The sequence below is a fragment of the Oncorhynchus tshawytscha genome, linkage group LG08, assembly GCF_018296145.1.
Source record: "Oncorhynchus tshawytscha isolate Ot180627B linkage group LG08, Otsh_v2.0, whole genome shotgun sequence".
NCBI lineage: Eukaryota > Metazoa > Chordata > Actinopteri > Salmoniformes > Salmonidae > Oncorhynchus > Oncorhynchus tshawytscha.
In genome coordinates this window covers 51,012,909-51,032,955 of record NC_056436.1, presented here as the reverse complement: position 1 = coordinate 51,032,955, position 20,047 = coordinate 51,012,909, and the positions used below count along the sequence as shown (strand labels likewise).

General features: G+C 42.1%; 1 protein-coding gene across 11 annotated transcripts in view; it reads left to right on the top strand.

Annotated features, from left to right (window-relative positions):
- Positions 1–2,252: 2,252 nt before the first annotated feature.
- LOC112256350 (prominin-1-A) overlaps positions 2,253–20,047 on the top strand; it is a 114,713-nt gene continuing 96,918 nt past the window's right edge. For 10 of the 11 annotated variants that reach the window (XM_042325615.1, XM_042325617.1, XM_042325614.1 and 7 more), the window contains exon 1: positions 2,254–2,842. In XM_042325615.1, coding sequence (XP_042181549.1) covers positions 2,605–2,842 — 238 coding nt within the window. In that variant the 5' untranslated portion in view covers positions 2,254–2,604. Of the gene's footprint in view, positions 2,843–20,047 lie in introns of all 11 variants that reach the window. The other variant, XM_042325609.1, reaches the window with a different exon arrangement.

Sequence of the window (20,047 nt, the reverse complement as noted above, 5' to 3'; positions counted from 1 at the left end):
TTGAAGCAACATCTCAAGACACCAGTCAGGAAGTTAAAGCTTGGTCGCAAATGGGTCTTCCAAATGGACAATGACCCCAAGCATACTTCCAAAGTTGTGGCAAAATGGCTTAAGGACAACAAAGTCAAGGTATTGGAGTGACCATCACAAAGCCTTGACCCCAATCCTATTGAAAATTTGTGGGCAGAACTGAATAAGCATGAGCGAGCACGAGGCCTACAGACTTGACTCAGTTACACCAGCTCTGTCAGGAGGAATGGGACAAAATTTACCCATCTCATTGTGGGGAGCTTGTGGAAGGCTACCCGAAACGTTTCACCCAAGTTAAACAATTTAAAGGCAATGCTACCAAATCCTAATTGAGTGTATGTAAACTTCTGACCCACTGGGAATGTGATAAAAGAAATGAAAGTTGAAATAAATCCTACTCTCTACTATTATTCTGACATTTCACGTTCTTAAAATAAAGTGGTGATCCTAACTGACCTAAGACAGGGACTTTTTACAAGGATTAAATGTCAGGAATTGTGAAATACTGAGTTTAAATTAGTTTGGCTAAGGTGTATGTAAACTTCCGACTTCATATCAAATCAAATGTATTTATATAGCCCTTCGTACATTAGCTGATATCTCAAAGTGCTGTACAGAAACCCAGCCTAAAACCCCAAACAGCAAGCAATGCAGGTGTAGAAGCACGGTGGCTAGGAAAAACTCCCTAGAAAGGCCAAAACCTAGGAAGAAATCTAGAGAGGAACCAGGCTATGAGGGGTGGCCAGTCCTCTTCTGGCTGTGCCGGGTGGAGATTATAACAGAACATGGCCAAGATGTTCAAAAGTTCATAAATTACCAGCATGGTCAAATAATAATAATCACAGTAGTTGTCGAGGGTGCAGCAAGTCAGCACCTCAGGAGAAAATGTCAGTTGGCTTTTCATAGCCGATCATTAAGAGTATCTCTACCGCTCCTGCTGTCTCTAGAGAGTTGAAAACAGCAGGTCTGGGACAGGTAGCAATATATATAGAGATTACTGAATGTAAGTATATTATTTTCCTTTCAGAGGTGAATGTATCATTTTAGTTGCCGTGATAAAAGTTTTTGTTGTTGTGTACTCTTCTCAAATAGCATGGTGTTTTTTCACTGTAATAGCTACTGTAAATTGGACAGTGCAGTTAGATTAACAAGAATTTCTGCCCATATAAAACATGTCTATGTCCTGGGAAGTTTGCTGTTACTTACAATGTCATTCTAGTCACAATAGCGCACATTAGTAACAACTGTTCCGGTATAGGGACCCCAATCCCATAGATCCTTAAGAGGTTCTCAGGTATTAATTGTTTTCACAGCTTTCTTTTTTAGAAGAATGTAGAATGGTCTTAATGTAATGCTCAAATTCCTGATAGAAAACACGGAAGAGTGTTTTTTTTATTAGTGATTTTACATGTATGAATATTCAATTTTGCCATTGGTAACACATTGGTTCCTTCGAAGGTGACAACAATCTGTGGTTTCATCTGCTTAATGGCCCACGTGCGATCAAGCAACTCTACCAACTCTGACAGGGGTGTCGCCATATACGATGAACCTCCGCCCTCCGGCAGAGGAACATCTGCATACGGTCCACCCACACCCGTCATTTCTTCTCTTCCTTTGACTTGGTCCTGCCGCAGATGCTTGTGGTTGAGGCCTCTTCTTCCACTTCTTCTTATCTTTTCTTGTTTCAGTGTTACCGGAGTCTTGTCTGGGGACTGGGGAGGTCAACAAGAAATATTGACTAGGCCCTTTCACAACAATATAAACATCTTGATACCGCCCAAGCCTACGTGGGTGATGGGTACTATATTTATTGAATATTATCTCAATCATATCAACTAAAACTGCCAATTTTTGTGCAATCAACTAGTTTCATTTCTTAGAGATAAAATTATATTTCAACAAAATAATGTTTCAGGAATGCTAATTGTATCTGCTACTAACAACATAAACGATTTCAGAACAATCTGAGATGGTGGGTGTCAAAATCCTCTTTCTTGTGCTTTTTGAGGTGGAACAACCCAGTGGTGTTTTTACATATTGTATTTGTTTTAAACATGAATTGGTTAAAAAAGATGAGAAGGAGCATCACTCGCCAGTCACTGGGTTTGGCGGCATGCGCAATGATATGGGCTAGTGTGGATGAAATGCCAAGGCCGAATTATTGTCCCAGTCCGCCCCTGCCCGAGCCTCCCACAGCCAGTAGAGTGAATGCGCACGCATTCTCTCGCGCAGCCATCCAAACCTTCCCGTTCCTCTAGCACACTGCACAGATGCTCCAGCCAATTTGACAGTCGGTCTGATATCATCTCTGAGGAACTGAGCGGTTGGAGGACCGGAGAAAAGAAACACCCGGTTTGCGTCCATATGAGGAGCCACTGACCGTGGGAACGATGATAATCACGAATCCTTCCCCGGACAGCAGGACTTAAAACCTGCAGTCCCACTGCTCAACCCTTCCCTTTTATTTCCACATTTTAGTAGAGATACGGACGTAGCGACATTTTTGTACCATCTCCCTCGTTGTAGCCTATTTTAACCCCTGTACATTGAGCTTGACAGTGTCTTGGGACGATGTGGAAAACCGGTCTTCTTCTCCTCTTTTGGGGACTATTAACGTCTGGTGAACTCCAGCAAGAAGAAACGGAACCAGAGCGCCGAAGTCTGCCACCGTCGGGAAAGTTGGATTTTGGCTATGTGCCTCAGGGAGTTTACCAAACCCTCGCCTATTACGAACCTGGAGTAATAGGGTTACTGTTCCACATGGTGCACGCTTTCCTATACGTCGTGCAGCCCAACCCGTTCCCGGAAGGTAAGTGCAATGTTGTTTTGATGCCCATTGATGCTGTCCAATAACATTCCATAAGAATACACCGTAGGTAAAAAGCCATCTAGCTTCAACTCATTATAAGTGCCGCACAGTGAGGCACTTCGTCCTCGTTTAGCGTCAGCGCCGTCATTGTCGTTTACAAAGTTTGCCTATGGCAAGATACGTTATTTGCTATGACACATGCGTGCAGATATGTTCAAATCAGCGCAGGAAGGGCTTTATCTTTTATTTGGCAGCTGTGAATATGTCACACAGGTTTACGCAAAACATGCCCATCCAATGCGTAAAATTGTGTTTATTTGCATCATAGTTCTACATTCTTGTTGTGCTTTAAGAGTTATTTTGCCTACAGTGTGCTGCCTGCCGGTGTCAACAGAATTACAATTAAACCGACCCTTACTGACTTTGCATCATGTGGTCACTGGTCACTAAATAGTCTGGGCACACAATTCACGAAAAAATGCCAAGACCCAATGGGGATGGAATGGGTTGGACGGTGGACCGTTGGTCCAATTTAATGCAATTAGGCCTAACTTTCCATATAACTCAAATAAGGTGTCTTTAAAGTAAGTATTGTGTGGTCACTTGAATTGAGGGGGTTGGTAGACAATACTACCCCATCTCAGTGTTCATAATCATTTAGTAAATCTGGAGATTAGGAGTGTCTCCCTGTGTCACAGATTTAACTAGGTAATCCCATAATCTGGAATGCCATATGTTGCTGTGCTTTTAGTTTCAAGGGTTGTCAGAGGCATTCGTTGATATATGGCTCAAACTCACTTACACAATGGATGTTCAATTTGTTCATTGGATATCATTGTTGGGTTCTATTACACATCTATAGGTAAAGTTGAAATCCCATGTTAGAGGTAGTGGGGTTTGTATTGTATGAACTGTCTATAGGAATTCTTCTGGACAGTGTCTTAAAAATGTTCCATGAATGCAAAAAAAATAAAAAATGAACACCGAAATTAATTATATGACCATTATTAGACAATTATTATTACTATTAGGCAATATATTTTAGACATCCATCCATATTACTGTAGGGGGTTTCATTATTATTTCAAATTAATCCTATGCTTAATTGAAACCAGATAGCCTCAGCTGTACAGTCACATGTCTGCCAATTAACTGGGACATAAAAATGCACACATGGAGATTTAGCATGATAATCCAGTGATCTGTCAGGCCTATTTTGATTGGAAGGGACAGGCTGTACCAGCCCCTAATGCTTCCCCATAACACTGTTGTGAGTACCGTAAATCATCATGCATAGTGTGGCAGTGGACAATTTTCAAAGAAAAATTCATCTTGATTTCTGATTTCTTAATGCATTCATATAAAATGTATGATATACCTGTTCCCCTAGATTCATTTATTGGTGCACCACGGCCCCCAAACCAACAATCAGGGCTGTAAACTCCCAAAATATCCCATTTGAAACCAATAGAGGCCAAATAATTAGTTCAGGTGGGAGGCAACAGAACTACAGGTAGGTGCACTGCACCAAAATCCCTAATTCAGACTTCTAATTATCCTTACACCTCTGAGTAATCTAGCCACTTCCATGCCAGTCGGAAGAACGTAAGTGTTTTATCTCTGAACACACAAAAGCTAGTTTTTCCACCGACAGTGGGATAAGAGGAACCATGGGATGTTAACAGCACTCGGTGGATACTAGAGATCCTGACTGCCAATGTGTCCAGCCTGATACATGCCATTAAGTTATCCTGTCACTCACACCTCACCATTGCCCAAAAAATAAGTCATGAAATCAGTTAAATAAATAAACTATTCATATACATTTGCACTGCATTGCCCCCCAACCCCAAAAAGAACACGTGTTCAAAAGTCAAGCAAATTATAAAATACAACATCTAATGAAGTAAAAAAATATGTAAAGTGTACAACATTATGCATAAATAAACAAAACAATATTCCCAAACCCCCTGCCAAAAAAGAAGTAATGAAATAACAAAACAAAAAAATGGCCAGCTCTAACAGTGCAATCAACACACATTCATAGTATAAAATACACAATATCAAGACATTTATATATATTTTAAAAGTTATAAAGCATTGTGAAAACAACATGGTATTGTTCTGTGTGTGTGTACACAGTATGTAACGATGGGTGAGTTGGAGTTGCAAAAAAAGTTGAGAAGCAGCTGTGAAAAGTATTTGGTCAAATACTTCGCGTCTTATACATTTTAATATTATTGTAATTTCAAAGACGCTCTCATGCAGAGCGACTTACAATTAGTGCATTCATCTTAAAATAGCTAGGCGAGACAACAACACATCACAATCGTATCATGTACATTTCCCCCCAACAAATTATTTATCAGCAAAGTCAGTGACGGGGACGGGGGGCGGAAGAGTCATGGTATTGATGTATGGACCGGTTTGGGTTTTATTTGAATGGTTGGTTTGTTAAATGTGATATGCCGTGTTGTAACGTCGATTTTTATAGTTTACACCGCTACTTGAGTCATCCCGATTTAAAGCAGCTCTCTGATTCAGAGGGGTTGGGTTAAATGAGGAAGATACATTTCAGATATACAACTGACTAGGTATCCCCCTTTCCTCTCTCCATGCTGCTTTTCACACAGACCTAGCCCCATCCCCTGTCACTCAAGGAGCGCATTTGTTGTTGCTTGACCACAAGACACTTGCGTTCAGTCTGCATGGTCAATGCAGCGCATGCAACGATGTTGATGACGATGTTGTTTCCACTTCTTAATATAAATACACTAGCATTCTATAATTACACTATTAGTTTGTATCTTACATCTGAAATCAGCTAGTTTGTCTTTTCTTAGCATGTTTTAGCTAAATCGTGTTACCCGTTAATGCTAATCGCTAGTTAGCTGGCTAGCTAGCTAGCTAATACATGTACTGAGTCAGAGCAAATGTAGCTAGCTAATATAGCCTGATATCAGTGCAGGTGTAAGCCTAAATCAGCATGTTGATCGTTCAACAGTATCTGCTAAATCAAAGAGGAATTAGCAAAGCATGAATATGTTTGCTACATGAAGAAACATTTAATGTAGCCAAAGATTATAGGGTCCCCTAGGAAAAACTGGCCATGACTTTGGTTCGTACCCTGTCACAATAACTCCCTGGAATTTTAATTCGTTGTCATGTCAAACACTGTATTCAAAGTGCCCACTATTATTTATATTCGAACTATGAATAAATACTAGATTTCCATGATTCCAACAGTTCACCCAAGTGTATTGATCTAAATCACAAGTCAAATTGCAATTGCAACATTTGTTAAAAAAATAGGGCCATGTTTTTTGTTCAAATCGTGCAGCCCTACATGGCAGTGTGTAAATGATCTCAAATGAGTGCAGGAAATGCAGAAATTGATGGAAATGCGGGAAATTATTTTAGTTTGAAGTTTCATCGAACATAAAAACAATCAGAATGGAGAAAGACCCATTGACCCAAGACCCATTGAAATGCATGTGTTGCCACCGTAGGGTCACGCACTACTCAAAGCACATTTAGAACTTTTATTATTAAAAAAACATAAGATACGTCATAAGTCACATTTTTGAAAAATACTGTGATATGATATTTTGGCCATATCGCCCAGCCTGGACAGAGAAGAGTTTTGACTGGGCTGAGTGGGAGCTGCCTTCCCGCAGGGGTCGGCGGGCCAAGAGACCAGAGGTGGTGGAACGAAGTGCTCTGGTTGGGATGTAGATGGTGCGAGGTGGAGCTTGAGGTGGTGGGCCGACATCCGAGCTGAGATGTCTGCCAGTCACGCAGAGATGCTTGTCGCCACCTCAGTGCCAGGAGGGGGAAGGAGAAGAGTAATTGAGTGTCAATGAGAACAGAGGAGAGAGTCCAGCTTTGGTAGAGCATAGAGTCTCTGTGACACAAGGGGAGAGTGGTCTGGAGGAGGGGATGGGATCGAGTGGGCAGGTTGTTGGGTGGCTGGGCATCACTAGCTGCAGGATTTAATCTGGAATGAGACTTTTAGACTTTTACTCAAGTAGTATTTTACTGGGTGACTGTCACTTTTACTTGAGTCATTTTCTATTAACATATCTTTACTTTTACTCAAGTATGACAATTGGGTACTTTTTCCACCACTTCGATTGAGTGCAGGAAATGCAGAAATTATAAAAGTGCTAAAATTAGTTGAATTGAACAGTATAAAACAAATAAAACAATCAGATTGGAGAAAGACTCATTGAAATCACTTAGAATGTATGTGTTGCCACCCTAGGATCACTCACTACTCATAAAGCCAATGTAGAACTTTTAGTATTCAAAAACAAAAAATAATGTCAAATACCATCATTACCGTCCATTAAAAAAAATAAAAAATACTGTGATATAAAATTTTGGCCATATCACCCAGCCCTAGCCCTGTGCCACCATCCCGACCACCAGATGCTCTCGGACTATGAGAGAACACATAGTCAGATGACGAGAGAGCAGCTGGAGCAGCAGTGTTCTCTGGGGAAAACCATGTTGCCGCCACGGCCAAGAAGTCAAGGGACTGAAGAGCAACATGGGCTGAGATGAACTCAAAAGGCTCAGATGAGTTCCAAATGCTACCAGAGACTAGGAATTCCACACGGGTTGTGCGCGCAGGGTACACTAAATTAGGAAGGGTTACAGCCAGGAGCAAACTGAGATGAAACACACAAACTTGCAAAAGAGCAAAATGAGATCATCAGAAAAGAACTAGGTAAGATACTCAAGTGAGAGTGTGGTGGGAGCCTTCCTCGAACAACTCGGCAGATTGTCTTTGTTTCGGCAACAACACCGAAAAATTAACAATACAGACGCTGTTAGTACTAGCACTAAATGCCTAGTAGAGGTGAAGACACACCTCCCAGCACTGAATGCTGATTGCCTGGCAGAGCTGAAGAAAACACTCCCTACAATACAACACGCCTACAAATGAGCAAGACTGTTACACAAGTAGGCCTATAACTTATCCAAGTCCACAACTGCAGTCACACGTACTGAGCAATCAGACATCTTATAGACTACTAGGTAAAAGACAGCACTTAAATTCAATTGCCCTAGCAAGACAATACCAACAGCTACTTATTGAATCCAAAAATGTACTTGTTGCTCTTGTAAGAGTTGATCCCTTTCCAAACTATATATGATGCACTAAGACTTAAATAGTCAGGGAAGACAGGTGAGGCCAGTCCTTCTTAAAAGACCCAACATTTACCAAGGGCTATTTACACAAATTGGTCTGAAAATAATCCAAGCTCACAGTGGAAAAAAAAATACATACTTGCTGATCCCCTTCCAAACTATAGATGTGTGGGAGATGATGCACAAACAGGTGTAGACTAACAGTGACATGTTTACATACAGGTCCTTTTACAACAATGCAGAGTTATAAAATGTAAGTGACATAAGGAGTAAATACACAGTGAATAACGAACAATAACAAGTCCAAAATAACATGGCTGTATACAGGGAGTACCAGTACCAAGTCGATGTGCAGGGTTACGAGGTAATTGAGGTAGCTATGTACATATAGGGGCAAAATGACTGAGGATAGAGAATAGACAGTAGCAGCAGCATATGTGGTGAGTGAAGGTGTGTTGTGTCCTGTGTGTGTGCATAGAGTCAGTACAAGAGAGTTAGAGCAAAAAAGGGTCAATGCAGGTTGTCCGTGTAGCCATTTGATTAGCTATTTAGCAGTCTTGTTTAGTAGTATTATGGCTTGGTGGTAGAAGCTGTTCAGGGTCCTGTTGGTTCCAGACTTGGTGCACTGGCACCGCTTGCCTTGCAGTAGTAGAGAGAGCAGTTTATGGCTTGGGTGTCTGGAGTCTGACAATTTCTGACCCATGCCAAATCTTTTCAGCTTCCTGCGGGGGAAGAGGTGCTGTCGTGCCCTCTTCACAACTGTGTGGGTGTGTGGACCATGTTAATTCCTTAGGGATGTGTACACCAAGGTATTGTTCAGGCTGTCTGTGGTGGATTGCACAATCATTTGTTCTGGGTAGGTCTGCGCTGGATGTGCATGCTGGCTCCGGTTTTTAGTTCTGACGGCGCCTTTTCTCCCCATAAGCATGCTTGGCCCTTTTCCGGTCTGCTGACACAATCAGGTCCTCAAACTCAGGGGAGGTTATTAAAAATGTGTTGGGTTCCCCTGGGTCTGTCTCCACATCAGACATCATGTCTCCAGTTGCACCTGCAAATCACTGCTTCTCTTCAGCAGAGAGTTATTTTGACCGACTGGCCGGAGCCTGTGAAATTACAGGCGACAATAAGTTATTCTGCCTAATTAACAAATGGTCTCCAACTCTGGAATGATAATATTTAAAAAATTAAAAGCCAAAAAAGTACACACACTAAAAGCTGTGGAACAAGTCTCAACTTTTCAAAATTCAGTACTGCACTTCAAAATGTATGGATTGGTTTACATTTATAAACTAACTTGTCTCTGGCGATGCTGCCTTTTGCTTTTAGATGTCCTTTGCTCTGTCCGGGGTGTCTGACGACTTATGCCGCTCTTTCAGTCCAATACCGGTTTGCAGCTGCACCTGAGGCGTCAGTGTGTGGTGTATTAGCAGTGGTTACATGCATCAAAATCCATGAGAAAATTGTAAGATATAGAATTATGTTACAGCCAGTCCATGTCTTTATGAGACCACTCACCTTCAAGATCTAGGTGAAACCAGGCGCACGTCTCTACTTCACAGGAGAGCCATTTGGACATACACTTTTATTTTTATCAAAATGCATTTTTTTGGCAGAAATGCCTTCTGGAACATGTGAACTTTCATGTGCCTTAATAATAACCAACTTGTATGCCATCTGCAATACGAATAACATTGTTAAATTACGAGCCTAGTTGGTTTGAAACTAGTTGGGGACCTTCCCAGGCTGAGATAATGGGCAAGCAATGCCAAGAGATGAGTTCGGATTGGTCTGCCTTGTAGCACGCTTCTGTCTATAACATGTAGGTAATCCTTTCTAACGCAACTTTTTTGAAAGATATCACGTAGTAGAGCAGAAAAGGTGTTGCTCTCCACTTTCTGGAGGACAGAGTTTTGAAATCAGTTGAATGCCCAGTGGAGTTAGAGCACGATACCTAAGGAGATGTAGAAAATTCTGCCGCTTGATTGCAAATATGCAGAGGGTGTCGAAAAGAGAACACACAGAAGGCTATTGTATAAAACACCTGTCTCTGGATTACATCTTCAAACTAAGGGCAACCATGGCATCCGTGACAGAGAGGGAGAAGCGTCCATCCATGTATACGGGTAATATAGTCAAGCTAGCTTCATTTTCAGATATAACACATTTCTAATTTAGTCAGAAAGTCGTTTTCATTTCAAGTTAAAGTGTACTGTTAGCTATCTAGCTAACATTAGTTGGCTGGCTCGCTAGCTAACGTTATGTGTAGGATCTGTGTAGTAATATTATTTGTATCTCAGAGCCATTTGCATTGCTAGTTATAGCCTAATGTTATCTAGCTAGCTAACATTGAACCTTGTTGTTTAGCTACCTGCAGATTCATGCAGGGTAGTAACGTTATGAGTTGGGATTATGGTTCATTGTTTAGCTAGCTAGCTACATTTCTTAACAAAAGACTCCACTATGCAAGTAACTATTTCAATATAATGTTCATGATGTCACTGCGACAACTGTCGATAGACGTAGCTGGTACATTTGGTCTGGCTATCTACTCCGATTCCAGAGCACTAGCGTCTGAGTGTGCCACAGTGCAGAATAACTGACGGATTTACGAACGCTCAAAACCCATTGAATGTGGCCGGTGTCAGTAAACGTTGGCAAAAGAAAATCGTAATTAAATTGTTGCCAGATGCACAGTTATGTTCACCAACGCTCTGGATAACATAAAAACAACCTAACTAGCTCTGCTAGGGCGAGTAAAATGGTCAGAGTGAGTTGTTCTCTCATTTGTGTCTGAAATAGCTAGCAAGCTAGCCAACATTAGCCTGCTAGCTTCGGACTACTGTTGTTAGGTCAGAACGCTAGGATCAACCCTACTCCTCGGCCAGAGCATCTTGTGTGTGCTCTGAACTCTCCGAGAGCAAAATGCTCTGAATGCACTCTGGCATTCCAGATTGAATGCACGAACACACCCGAGGACAATAGACACTGTGTTGGAGGCTATTAGCGTGTGTAAAGATCTTTGACCTCCCAGAGCCGGCAAATCAAGACTGGTCAAGCTCTGTTTATATTCTGTCTTCTCAATACTGCTTCTTATCCTTAAAGATATTCCGACTTACATGTACGCACTCGGAAACTGGCCATTCTACACAGTGGTTGGGATGGAGCTCACCACACCTAAGTAATGACACTTCTTACACTGGCAGAGGTGGTTAGAGGGTGTTCTCGTCCCCAGCACATTAGATTAAACCATCATGTCTATGGCACAGTGTTTCCTCTTGGTTACATCATCACAAACCGGTGCCGTGAGCACTGTAATGGACAATAATGCTTATGTCCATAACATCCATCATTTCGTTATGATTTACAGGAGTAGCCTACATCACACAGCTGAACTGCGATATGTCACCATTCTGTTGTTAATAACACCTTTCCTCCACTACCCACCAACCCGTAAGAGCTGTTATTAGCAATCTAGCAACATTTGTCAACTTGTCTGTCACTTCCACCCACTCATGCAACCATAGTGCTATCTGACACATATGGCCATACCCGTGCACATCACCCACACATAATCACACAGCAACAGAACCTGTACAGCAAATGTCTCATTCATGTTGTCAAGTTTCTGTCATCCTTATAGGTGCCTCCGTTTGCTGTCATTTCAAACCGTTTGACCTATTTTAGTAGAACTGTTCTGTAACATAAGTCACTCTAAAACTTAAGACAAGATGTGAATGAGGTCTTCTTATGCCGTTTCTACTGTCATTCCGAGTCTGTTGGTATGAGACTAGGGGGATTATGCTACCTGAAGCCATGCGAATCCTGGTCGGAAAGTGCTCGGTTTCAAATAGAAGGTTTTCTCATTAACGGCACAATTCGAAAAGTATGTTCGATATCCCCTCTCCCAGACGTAGCTATGACAGGTGTAATATTGACTCCGTGGACTGGACACAGCAATTCGGCGAGGGAACAGGAATTAGTTAAGGCTAGGTAACAGTTGCCAGGGAGACACACACACACACACACACACCGGCAGGCAATGTATTTTAATTTCCCTAATTTTGCATACAGTCAATTCATACAGTCAATTCAGAAAGTATTCACACCCCTTGACTTTCCCCACATGTTGTTGTGTTACAGCCTGAATTTAAAATGGATTCAATTGAGATTTTGTGTCACCGATCTACACACAATAACCCATAATGTCAAATTGTGTTTTTAGAGGGGTGTGAATACTTTCTGAAGGCATTGTATGTCTGCATGCGCTCATTTGAAATAAAGGGTGAACTGAGACAGAGTTTTGGAGGCAACTGCAGCGTTTTTGCGGTTTTAGCAACTCATATTTCCACTGTGCCGCAGGTGCTTCGCTGAGAGACGCAGCTCCTTTCAATCCCAGTATTGAGTGTATCTAGTACTAAAATACATTGTTTTCATGGACACGATGGATTCTTTGATTAACACATGAAGGGAGAACGTGTTACATTTTAGTAGACCCTAGCCATGATACGCCACACTATAGAAGGCCTATGTCATGTTTCTGCAGTGGCACTGTGTCTGAAATGTCAGTTATGTGCTGTGTCTGAAATGTCAGTTATGTGCTGTGTCTGAAATGTCCATCATGATATGAATTATGTTTATGCCTATGTTTTTGTGGATGTGAAAGGCAGTGGGATGATGGGGCAGGGATTGGTCAGCTTGTCGCAGATGGCATCAGCAGTGGGCATTAATCTGGGGTCACTTCTAATCACAATGGTCTCCCTCCTTAGCTCTGCTGGGTCCTCTCAGGACGACATGGCTGTGTCTGAATGCCCCTGCTATGTACTCTAAACTAAAAGTGTACAAACAGTTTTTTATAACACACTGTTTAATAAAAAAGGTATACAGTAAGCTATAAATATGAGCCTATGACTCATCCATACATACGAGTATGTGTCATTGTCTATCACGGTTTGTTCCCTGACTGAACACAGACCCTATTCCAGTTGCATTGCATTGTGGGTCTGAAATTGCGATATACTCCCTGAGTACTGCACATCAAATTCCCGCTGTTGTGCACAGTGAAATGAGCATGACATCCTGTCCATTTCAATTGGTTGGTCACTCCTTGTGAGTGGGATGCAATCAGAACACCTATCACTTGCTTATCAACCCGATGACATGTAAGCATATCTGTGTCTAGAGCTCAGCCGCACTGTTACTGTAACAGGACGTGAAAATGTGAGTGGGCTGGATGTATGACACAGTTTCCCTGGTGTGTATCAGCGCCTGTCACACACAGTCATGTCACTGTAGTGACTGCGGTGCCCGTAGTGTGGTAATGCTCCAAGACAGCCATGGGCATGGTCTTACTTGCCTAACATAATGCCAGCTGAACGCCTGTGGCAAAGTGCCACTCTGTCACATAGCTAAGTCGGCCTATGCATTCGCCTGCACCATATTGAGTCATTTCCTTCGTATGTTTTCAATTATTTAGGCTTTGTTTATAGACTTAATGTACTTTTAGCCCATATGAGGTAGGCTATAGGCTAACGTCTTGAAATGGACTGACAAAGAGTACGACAAAGAGTAGCTAGCTGGACATTGTGTACATTGGGCTCAAATGGCATACCATGTAATATAAGCAGTGAGCACAAATACATCAACATTATTCTGTCGTTCAGAGCCTATCATTATGGGTTGTTTAGTGTTTGCTACTCCATTGTGTAGCAACAGTTGTGACTAGGCTAACTATGGCCCACTCACTCTGTTCATGGTTGATATCAAAATAACACAGTTTTTACCGCAATCCTGATATAACCTACTGCCAAACCAAAAGATGAAATAACCTCAAGAATGTAATGATAACAAAATGATATAAAATAGACTAGTGTGAGGCATGGAAATTAGTCACTCACACACCAACAATGGCTGGGACAGGTGCTTGGAGTTATTTGTTTCCTTTCGGGTGGCCTAGGAAAAAAATCTTATGAAGTTGATTTGTGACTACCTTGTCTGGACCATACTGCTTTGTGTGATATATTTAAGGGCAACTCAATACTAAGGGGGCTCTGGATATAGCACAAACAGAAGAGCTATCCTAAATGGTGGCCCGTTACATTCATTCTACTTTTATTGAGGTATTAGTGATCATTTTGTTTTCATGAGCTACTTGCTTTATGTGTGTTACAGCACAGATGGCATTTATTTGTAATGATGCATTGGACATTGCAAATGGGGTCGCAGACCATCAATAATAGCCAAGCAGGACCCACAATGCATTTGGAAAGTATCCTTGACTTATCCACATTTTGTTATGTTACAGCCTTATTCTAAAATGTATTTCACCAACCCCCCCTCATCCATCTACACACAATACCCCACAATGACAAAGCAAAAAAATGTTTTTCATAATTTTTTCAAATGTATAAAAAAAACAACGTAAATATTACATTTACATAAGTATTCAGACCTTTTACTCAGTACTTTGTTGAAGCAGCTTTGGCAGCGATTACAGCCTCGAGTCTTCTTTGGTATGATGCTACAAGCTTGACACACCTGTATTTGGGAGTTTCTCCCATCCTTCTCTGCATATCCTCTCAAGCTCTGTCAGGTTGGATGGGGAGTGTTGCTGCACAGCTATTTTCAGATCTCTCCAGTGATGCTCGATTAGGTTCAAGTCCAGGCTCTGGCTGGGCCACTCAAAGACATTCAGAGACTCGTCCCGAAGCCACTCCTGTGTTGTCTTGGCTGTGTGCTTAGGATTGTTGTCCTGTTGGATGGTGAACCTCAAATTAAATTAAATGACATTGTATTTGTCACATACGTACATGTGCTTAGCAGATGTTATTGCAGGTGTAGCGAAATGCTTCTAGTTACCGCCACTCTGGTATCCAAAAGTTCTTCCCGGCTGTATGTAACACAAAAAATGTCCTAAGCGCTCGAAGCACGGCAGCCCTATTCGTCGCCGCCGTTATCAGGTCCTTCGACACTGTCCGAGGTCCTGAGCACTCTGCAGCAGGTTTTTTTTAATCAAGGATCGCTCTGTACTTTGCTTCGTTCATCTTTCCCTCAATCCTGACTAGTCTCCAGTCCCTGCCAATGAAAAACATCCCCGAAGTATGATGCTGCCACCACTATGCTTCACTGTATGGAGTGTGCCAGGTTTCCTCCAGATGTGACGGTTGGCATTCAGACCAAAGAGTTGAATCTTGGTTTCATCAGACCAGAGAATCTTGTTTCTCATGGTCTGAGAGTCTTTAGGTGCCTTTTGGCAAACTCCAAGCAGGCTATCTTGTGCCTTTTACTGAGGAGTGGATTCCGTCTGGCCACTCTACTATAAGGCCTGATTGGTGGAGTGCTGCAGAGATGGTTGTCCTTCTGGAAGGTTTTCCTATCTCCACAGAGAAACTATGGAGTTCTGTCAGAGTGACCATCGGGTTCTTGCTCACCTCCCTGACCAAGGCCCTTCTTCCCCGATTGCTTAGTTTGGCCGGGAAGTCAGCTGTAGGAAGAGTCTTGGTGGTTCCAAACTTCTTCCATTTAAGAATGATGTAGGCCACTGTGTTCTTGGGGACCTTCAATGCTGCAGAAATGTTTTGGAACCCTTCCCAAGATCTGTGCCTCGACACAATCTTGTCTCTGAGCTCTACCGACAATTCGTTTTTGCACTGACATGTACTGTCAACTGTGGGACCTTATATAGATATGTGTGGGCCTTTCCAAATCATGTCCAATCAATTTAATTGACCACAGATGGACTCCAATCAAGCTTGTAGAAACATCTCAAGGATGATCAATGGACACAGGATGCACCTGAGCTCAATTTCAAGTCTCATTGCAAAGGGTCTGAATACTTATGTAAGTAAGCTATTTCTGTTTTGTTTTTTTATACATTTGCAAAAATTTCGTATTGTCATTAAGAGGTAATGTGTGTAGATTGATGAGTACATATTTGTATTTAATCTATTTTAGAATAAGGCTGTAACATAACAAAATGTGGAAAAAGTGAAGGGGTCTGAATACTTTCTGAATATACCATATTTTGTTCCTACTACACAAAGCAAATGCCAAAACCCCTACCTTTGCTCTTATCTTTGGTTTCCCCATCACCATAGCTACCACAGTACTGTTTTGATTATTTGAAGCAAGTGATTCCTTTCTGTTAATTTATACGAGTGTACCATTTATGCCATTTTATGTAATGATATTGTGTCATTTGTGTCCGTTGGGATAAAGCATTATCCGATGAAGAATTGAGGATGTAGGCTAACCTATAACCGTTAATCCTGTTCTGCCAGGCTGTCGTTTCTCTCACCACAATGTTTTATAGCTTAACTATGTCGCACTGTCTTGAGGCCAGCAGCAATATAGAATAGATTCATGTGCACAGTCTGCCAACATTTGATATGCATGAGCTACAATATTGCCTGAAATCAACTCTCCGTCACTCCTCCCATTCAAATGAAATAACGCTCTTAAAGATTACAGATGAAGGTTGAGTGAATTTCCTCCTCACGTTCCGAAATAACGCTGGAAACAAAATCCACTCCTTTTTGCAGACACAACTTGTTGAGACGGCTCTTTTCAAATCAGTTTGAAGTCAGAGCTCTTCTCTTCCGTGCAGTTTATAACTAACTAGGCCTACACATGAATTTCTCCTCGACTTTAAGCCGACGCTAGAGAATCCAAGATTAATTCTGTCATATGAGCTCATGCCCCCCCTTTTGTGATGGTTGCATTTGCAAACCCCCCCCCCCAGAAAAATACCTTTGCATGGTGTTCCACGTCAGTGCAGTAATAAAGAACCCTGCAGGAACTTGATTCCGCCACGGGGATGGCAGCCAAATCACTACTGCTGAATGAAATGCTTAATTTTAGTGGAGCTACTTTCCTTCACATAGCTTTGGATGGGATTTCACCCGAGCCGCAAGACAAAGAATTCTGAAAGTTCAGAGTGCTGAAAGACTCCTAATTGCCCGTTTTTTTCCCTCTGTAAAGTGAATGATCGTTAAGTATGCCGGCAAATCTGTATGTGCTCTTCAACGGGGTGCCACAAATTGATTAAAGGACATAAGGTATTACCGGTAATTCTGATCCAAGAGGCAAGCGCTGTGTCTCATTAATTGAAGCTCGCCTTACCAAACACTAGGCTGGCGTATTGGCAGAGCGAGGATGGAACATATGATACGACATATGGCATTAAGATGTCCTGGGACTTTGAATCTTTCAGGTAATGCTATTCGCACAATGCCACCAACGTCGCTTCAATCGGCATAGGTTCAATCTGCCAAAGAAAGAAGGGACTGTGATGAAAAGACAGAGAGAGAACCACAGAGAAAACAGAGGGTGAAAAGCAGGAAATCCACATAGCGATAGGAAACGAAACAGTCAAAGATCCAAACAGGAAGACAAACATGGCGTCCATTAGAGAGAAAAGAGGGAGAACAATATAAAGATCAAGAGAAGCAGCGAAGAAACGGAGAGGGAGAAAGAATGAAAAAGAGAGAGCGCGTGGGAGAGACAAATAGAGAGAGCGCTGCCACATCATGAAGCGGCGGTTGCGGCCATGTCTCGCTCGGGCACGTCATATATGGGTCAGCCCTGGGAAGCTGAGCAGGCGAGCAAGCCACTGTCCTGGTGAATGGACGGCAAGTCATGCATCCTCTCTATCCTTTAGTTCAGCTTCATTGGCGGGCGCAGCCGTGCCCTCTGGGAGCTGGCACTGGGGACATGGTGAGTTGTAATTGCAGATGTGCTGCAGTAAGGGTCAACCTGCCAACGCCTGAGATGACTACTCGGACGACCCACTCTGCGTGGCATCAGCTTCAGTGCTACTTCAGAGTATCCTTTTAGCCTTACTACGTTTAAGAGACAGGGGGCCCTCAGTTAAATGTACCACTGATGGTCTGTGTCACAATGAAGAAGTGAGGTTAAGAGTGTGTAATTTAGCTCTTGAGGACTGGGATTGGTTGGTGTCAGGGATATATCAATTATCTCTCGAAAACCAATGCTAATGCTAATTGGTTTAGGGCGCACCCTAATTATCCTTCAATTACATTTTCACACAGACACTGAGTGCAGTGCCTCTTTGCATGTGAGTAGTTATTCCCCAACATAGAATGTCAAATAATCAAAAAGGTTAGCCTACTGAGGGGACCACAAGTAGGGTCCACTTTAAATCAGCTGGCGGACTGAAAATTGCCCATGTGCCGCATGTTTAAGACCCGTGCTCCCGATAGCGAACAACACATGATGACACAGCTCCATCTGTTTTATTGACAGTATGTGGGGTGGATTTAGGTTTCCTTCTCTGATCAATAGGCACCCACCCTCTGTAGTTAGAGTTGTCTGTCCTTCATTGTCGCCGTGACACTGGTTTAGCTCCTGCAAACTGATGTTAATCAGGGATTGTGTCTACCTGCACCTCTGACGTGCATAGCCAATCCTCAGCCACCCACTGCTTTACAACCGTTAGCCTAGCTGTCCTTGAGCTGTTCTTGTCTATTAATGTTCTGCATTATGTCATAATTCATGTTTTGTGTGGGCCCCAGGAAGTGTAGCTGCTGCTTTCGCAAGAGCTAATGGAGATCCCCCCCAGAAAAAAATAATATATTATTATATATATAATTAGTGGGATACTGATTCAGATGACCTTTCCACTTTAACTCTTTTGTGTGAGCCAATTTGCAGTTGGGCTAACCACAGTTCTCAAGTGTGTTTTATATAAACTACCAGTTAGCCACTGGGAGTGAAGGTTTCCCACCTTCCCAAATCCCTATTTGTGAAATGTGTAAGATACAACAGTTTTTGTCCTGGGGGGGATTAAGAAGAATGTGTGAAAATCCTGAAAACTCGGCTAAACTTGGAATGTGTGATTGCTCCACACCTTGCAGTAGACCTAGGCCTAAACCATTGTACTGTACTGTGCCTAACACTTGGATGTGGTTCCAATCTCTACAGAACAACGTGTGGTCATGTAGTGTAACAATGAGCTCATGCTAGTTTGACACATTTTATGGTCATTTCATCCAGTTCTCCATGACAATTTCTCTCCCTTGGGTTTTTACTTAAGTGCTTTGAGTGAATCATGCAGCAAACAAAGAGGCATCAATCAGGAGGCCATAACCCCAAAACGAAAACGAGACTGAAACCATTCCCCTTTTCCGAGCTCTGTTCTATGTGGCCTGTTACTCTTCTTTCCGCCCGCCACAGGGAATAATAATGATTATTCTTAATAAGGATGTAAACAAGTGGAAATGATGTCTATGATGCTGCCTCGGGGGGAAAAGACTCAAATCAACGAGGAGAAAAACACGAAGGAAAACATTGTCTTTATCGCCAAAGCCCCAACAAGACGAGCCATTTGATGAGCTATGTGGAAGAAATATGTCCCTCTTGTGTTTAAGAAAAATGTATTTAAGGAAAATGACTAACAACAACAGGTTAAACTAAACATGGCTCTTAGTCCACCAATTATCATTTTTTAATTTCGATATTTAAAATAAATAAATGCACTCTAACTTAAGCTTTAAAACTGCACATTTTTCTCTCTGTGTCATGGATTTCTTTTTTGAATGACAGGAAATTAGCTGGAAACGGCCTCATTTTCTCTCCGATGACAAGAGACAGGCCTTTTAAAATGTTCCTTCCCAGGGCCCGGGACTTGGTTCCCCTGTCCATGCCCTGCCGAAGTCATAGTAAAACTCCTTGTATGCTATATTTTTTTTTTTATCTCACTCAAGTTCTGTTCTGATTATGAGGGGGTCCCTACTGAATTTGCTATCACAAAAGGCGTCCTCAGCCCCAAAACGTTTGAGAACCCCTGCTTTAGATACCGTATGCATGAATGCATCTGCATGGTGAAAAAAATGTGTATGTGCCTTGCTTTCAGTCTTGCCAACTAGTAACTTTATGGCCTCTGCATTCATTCTAACATCTTACAGTGTATACGTGCTTGCCTGTCTGTCTGTTTGTCTGTATTTGTCTGTATTTGTGTGTTTTTCTCAACTCGTCCATGTTTCCTATCTCTTTGAGTTCTCTCTGATGTGCTTTCATACTGTACGCACTGTA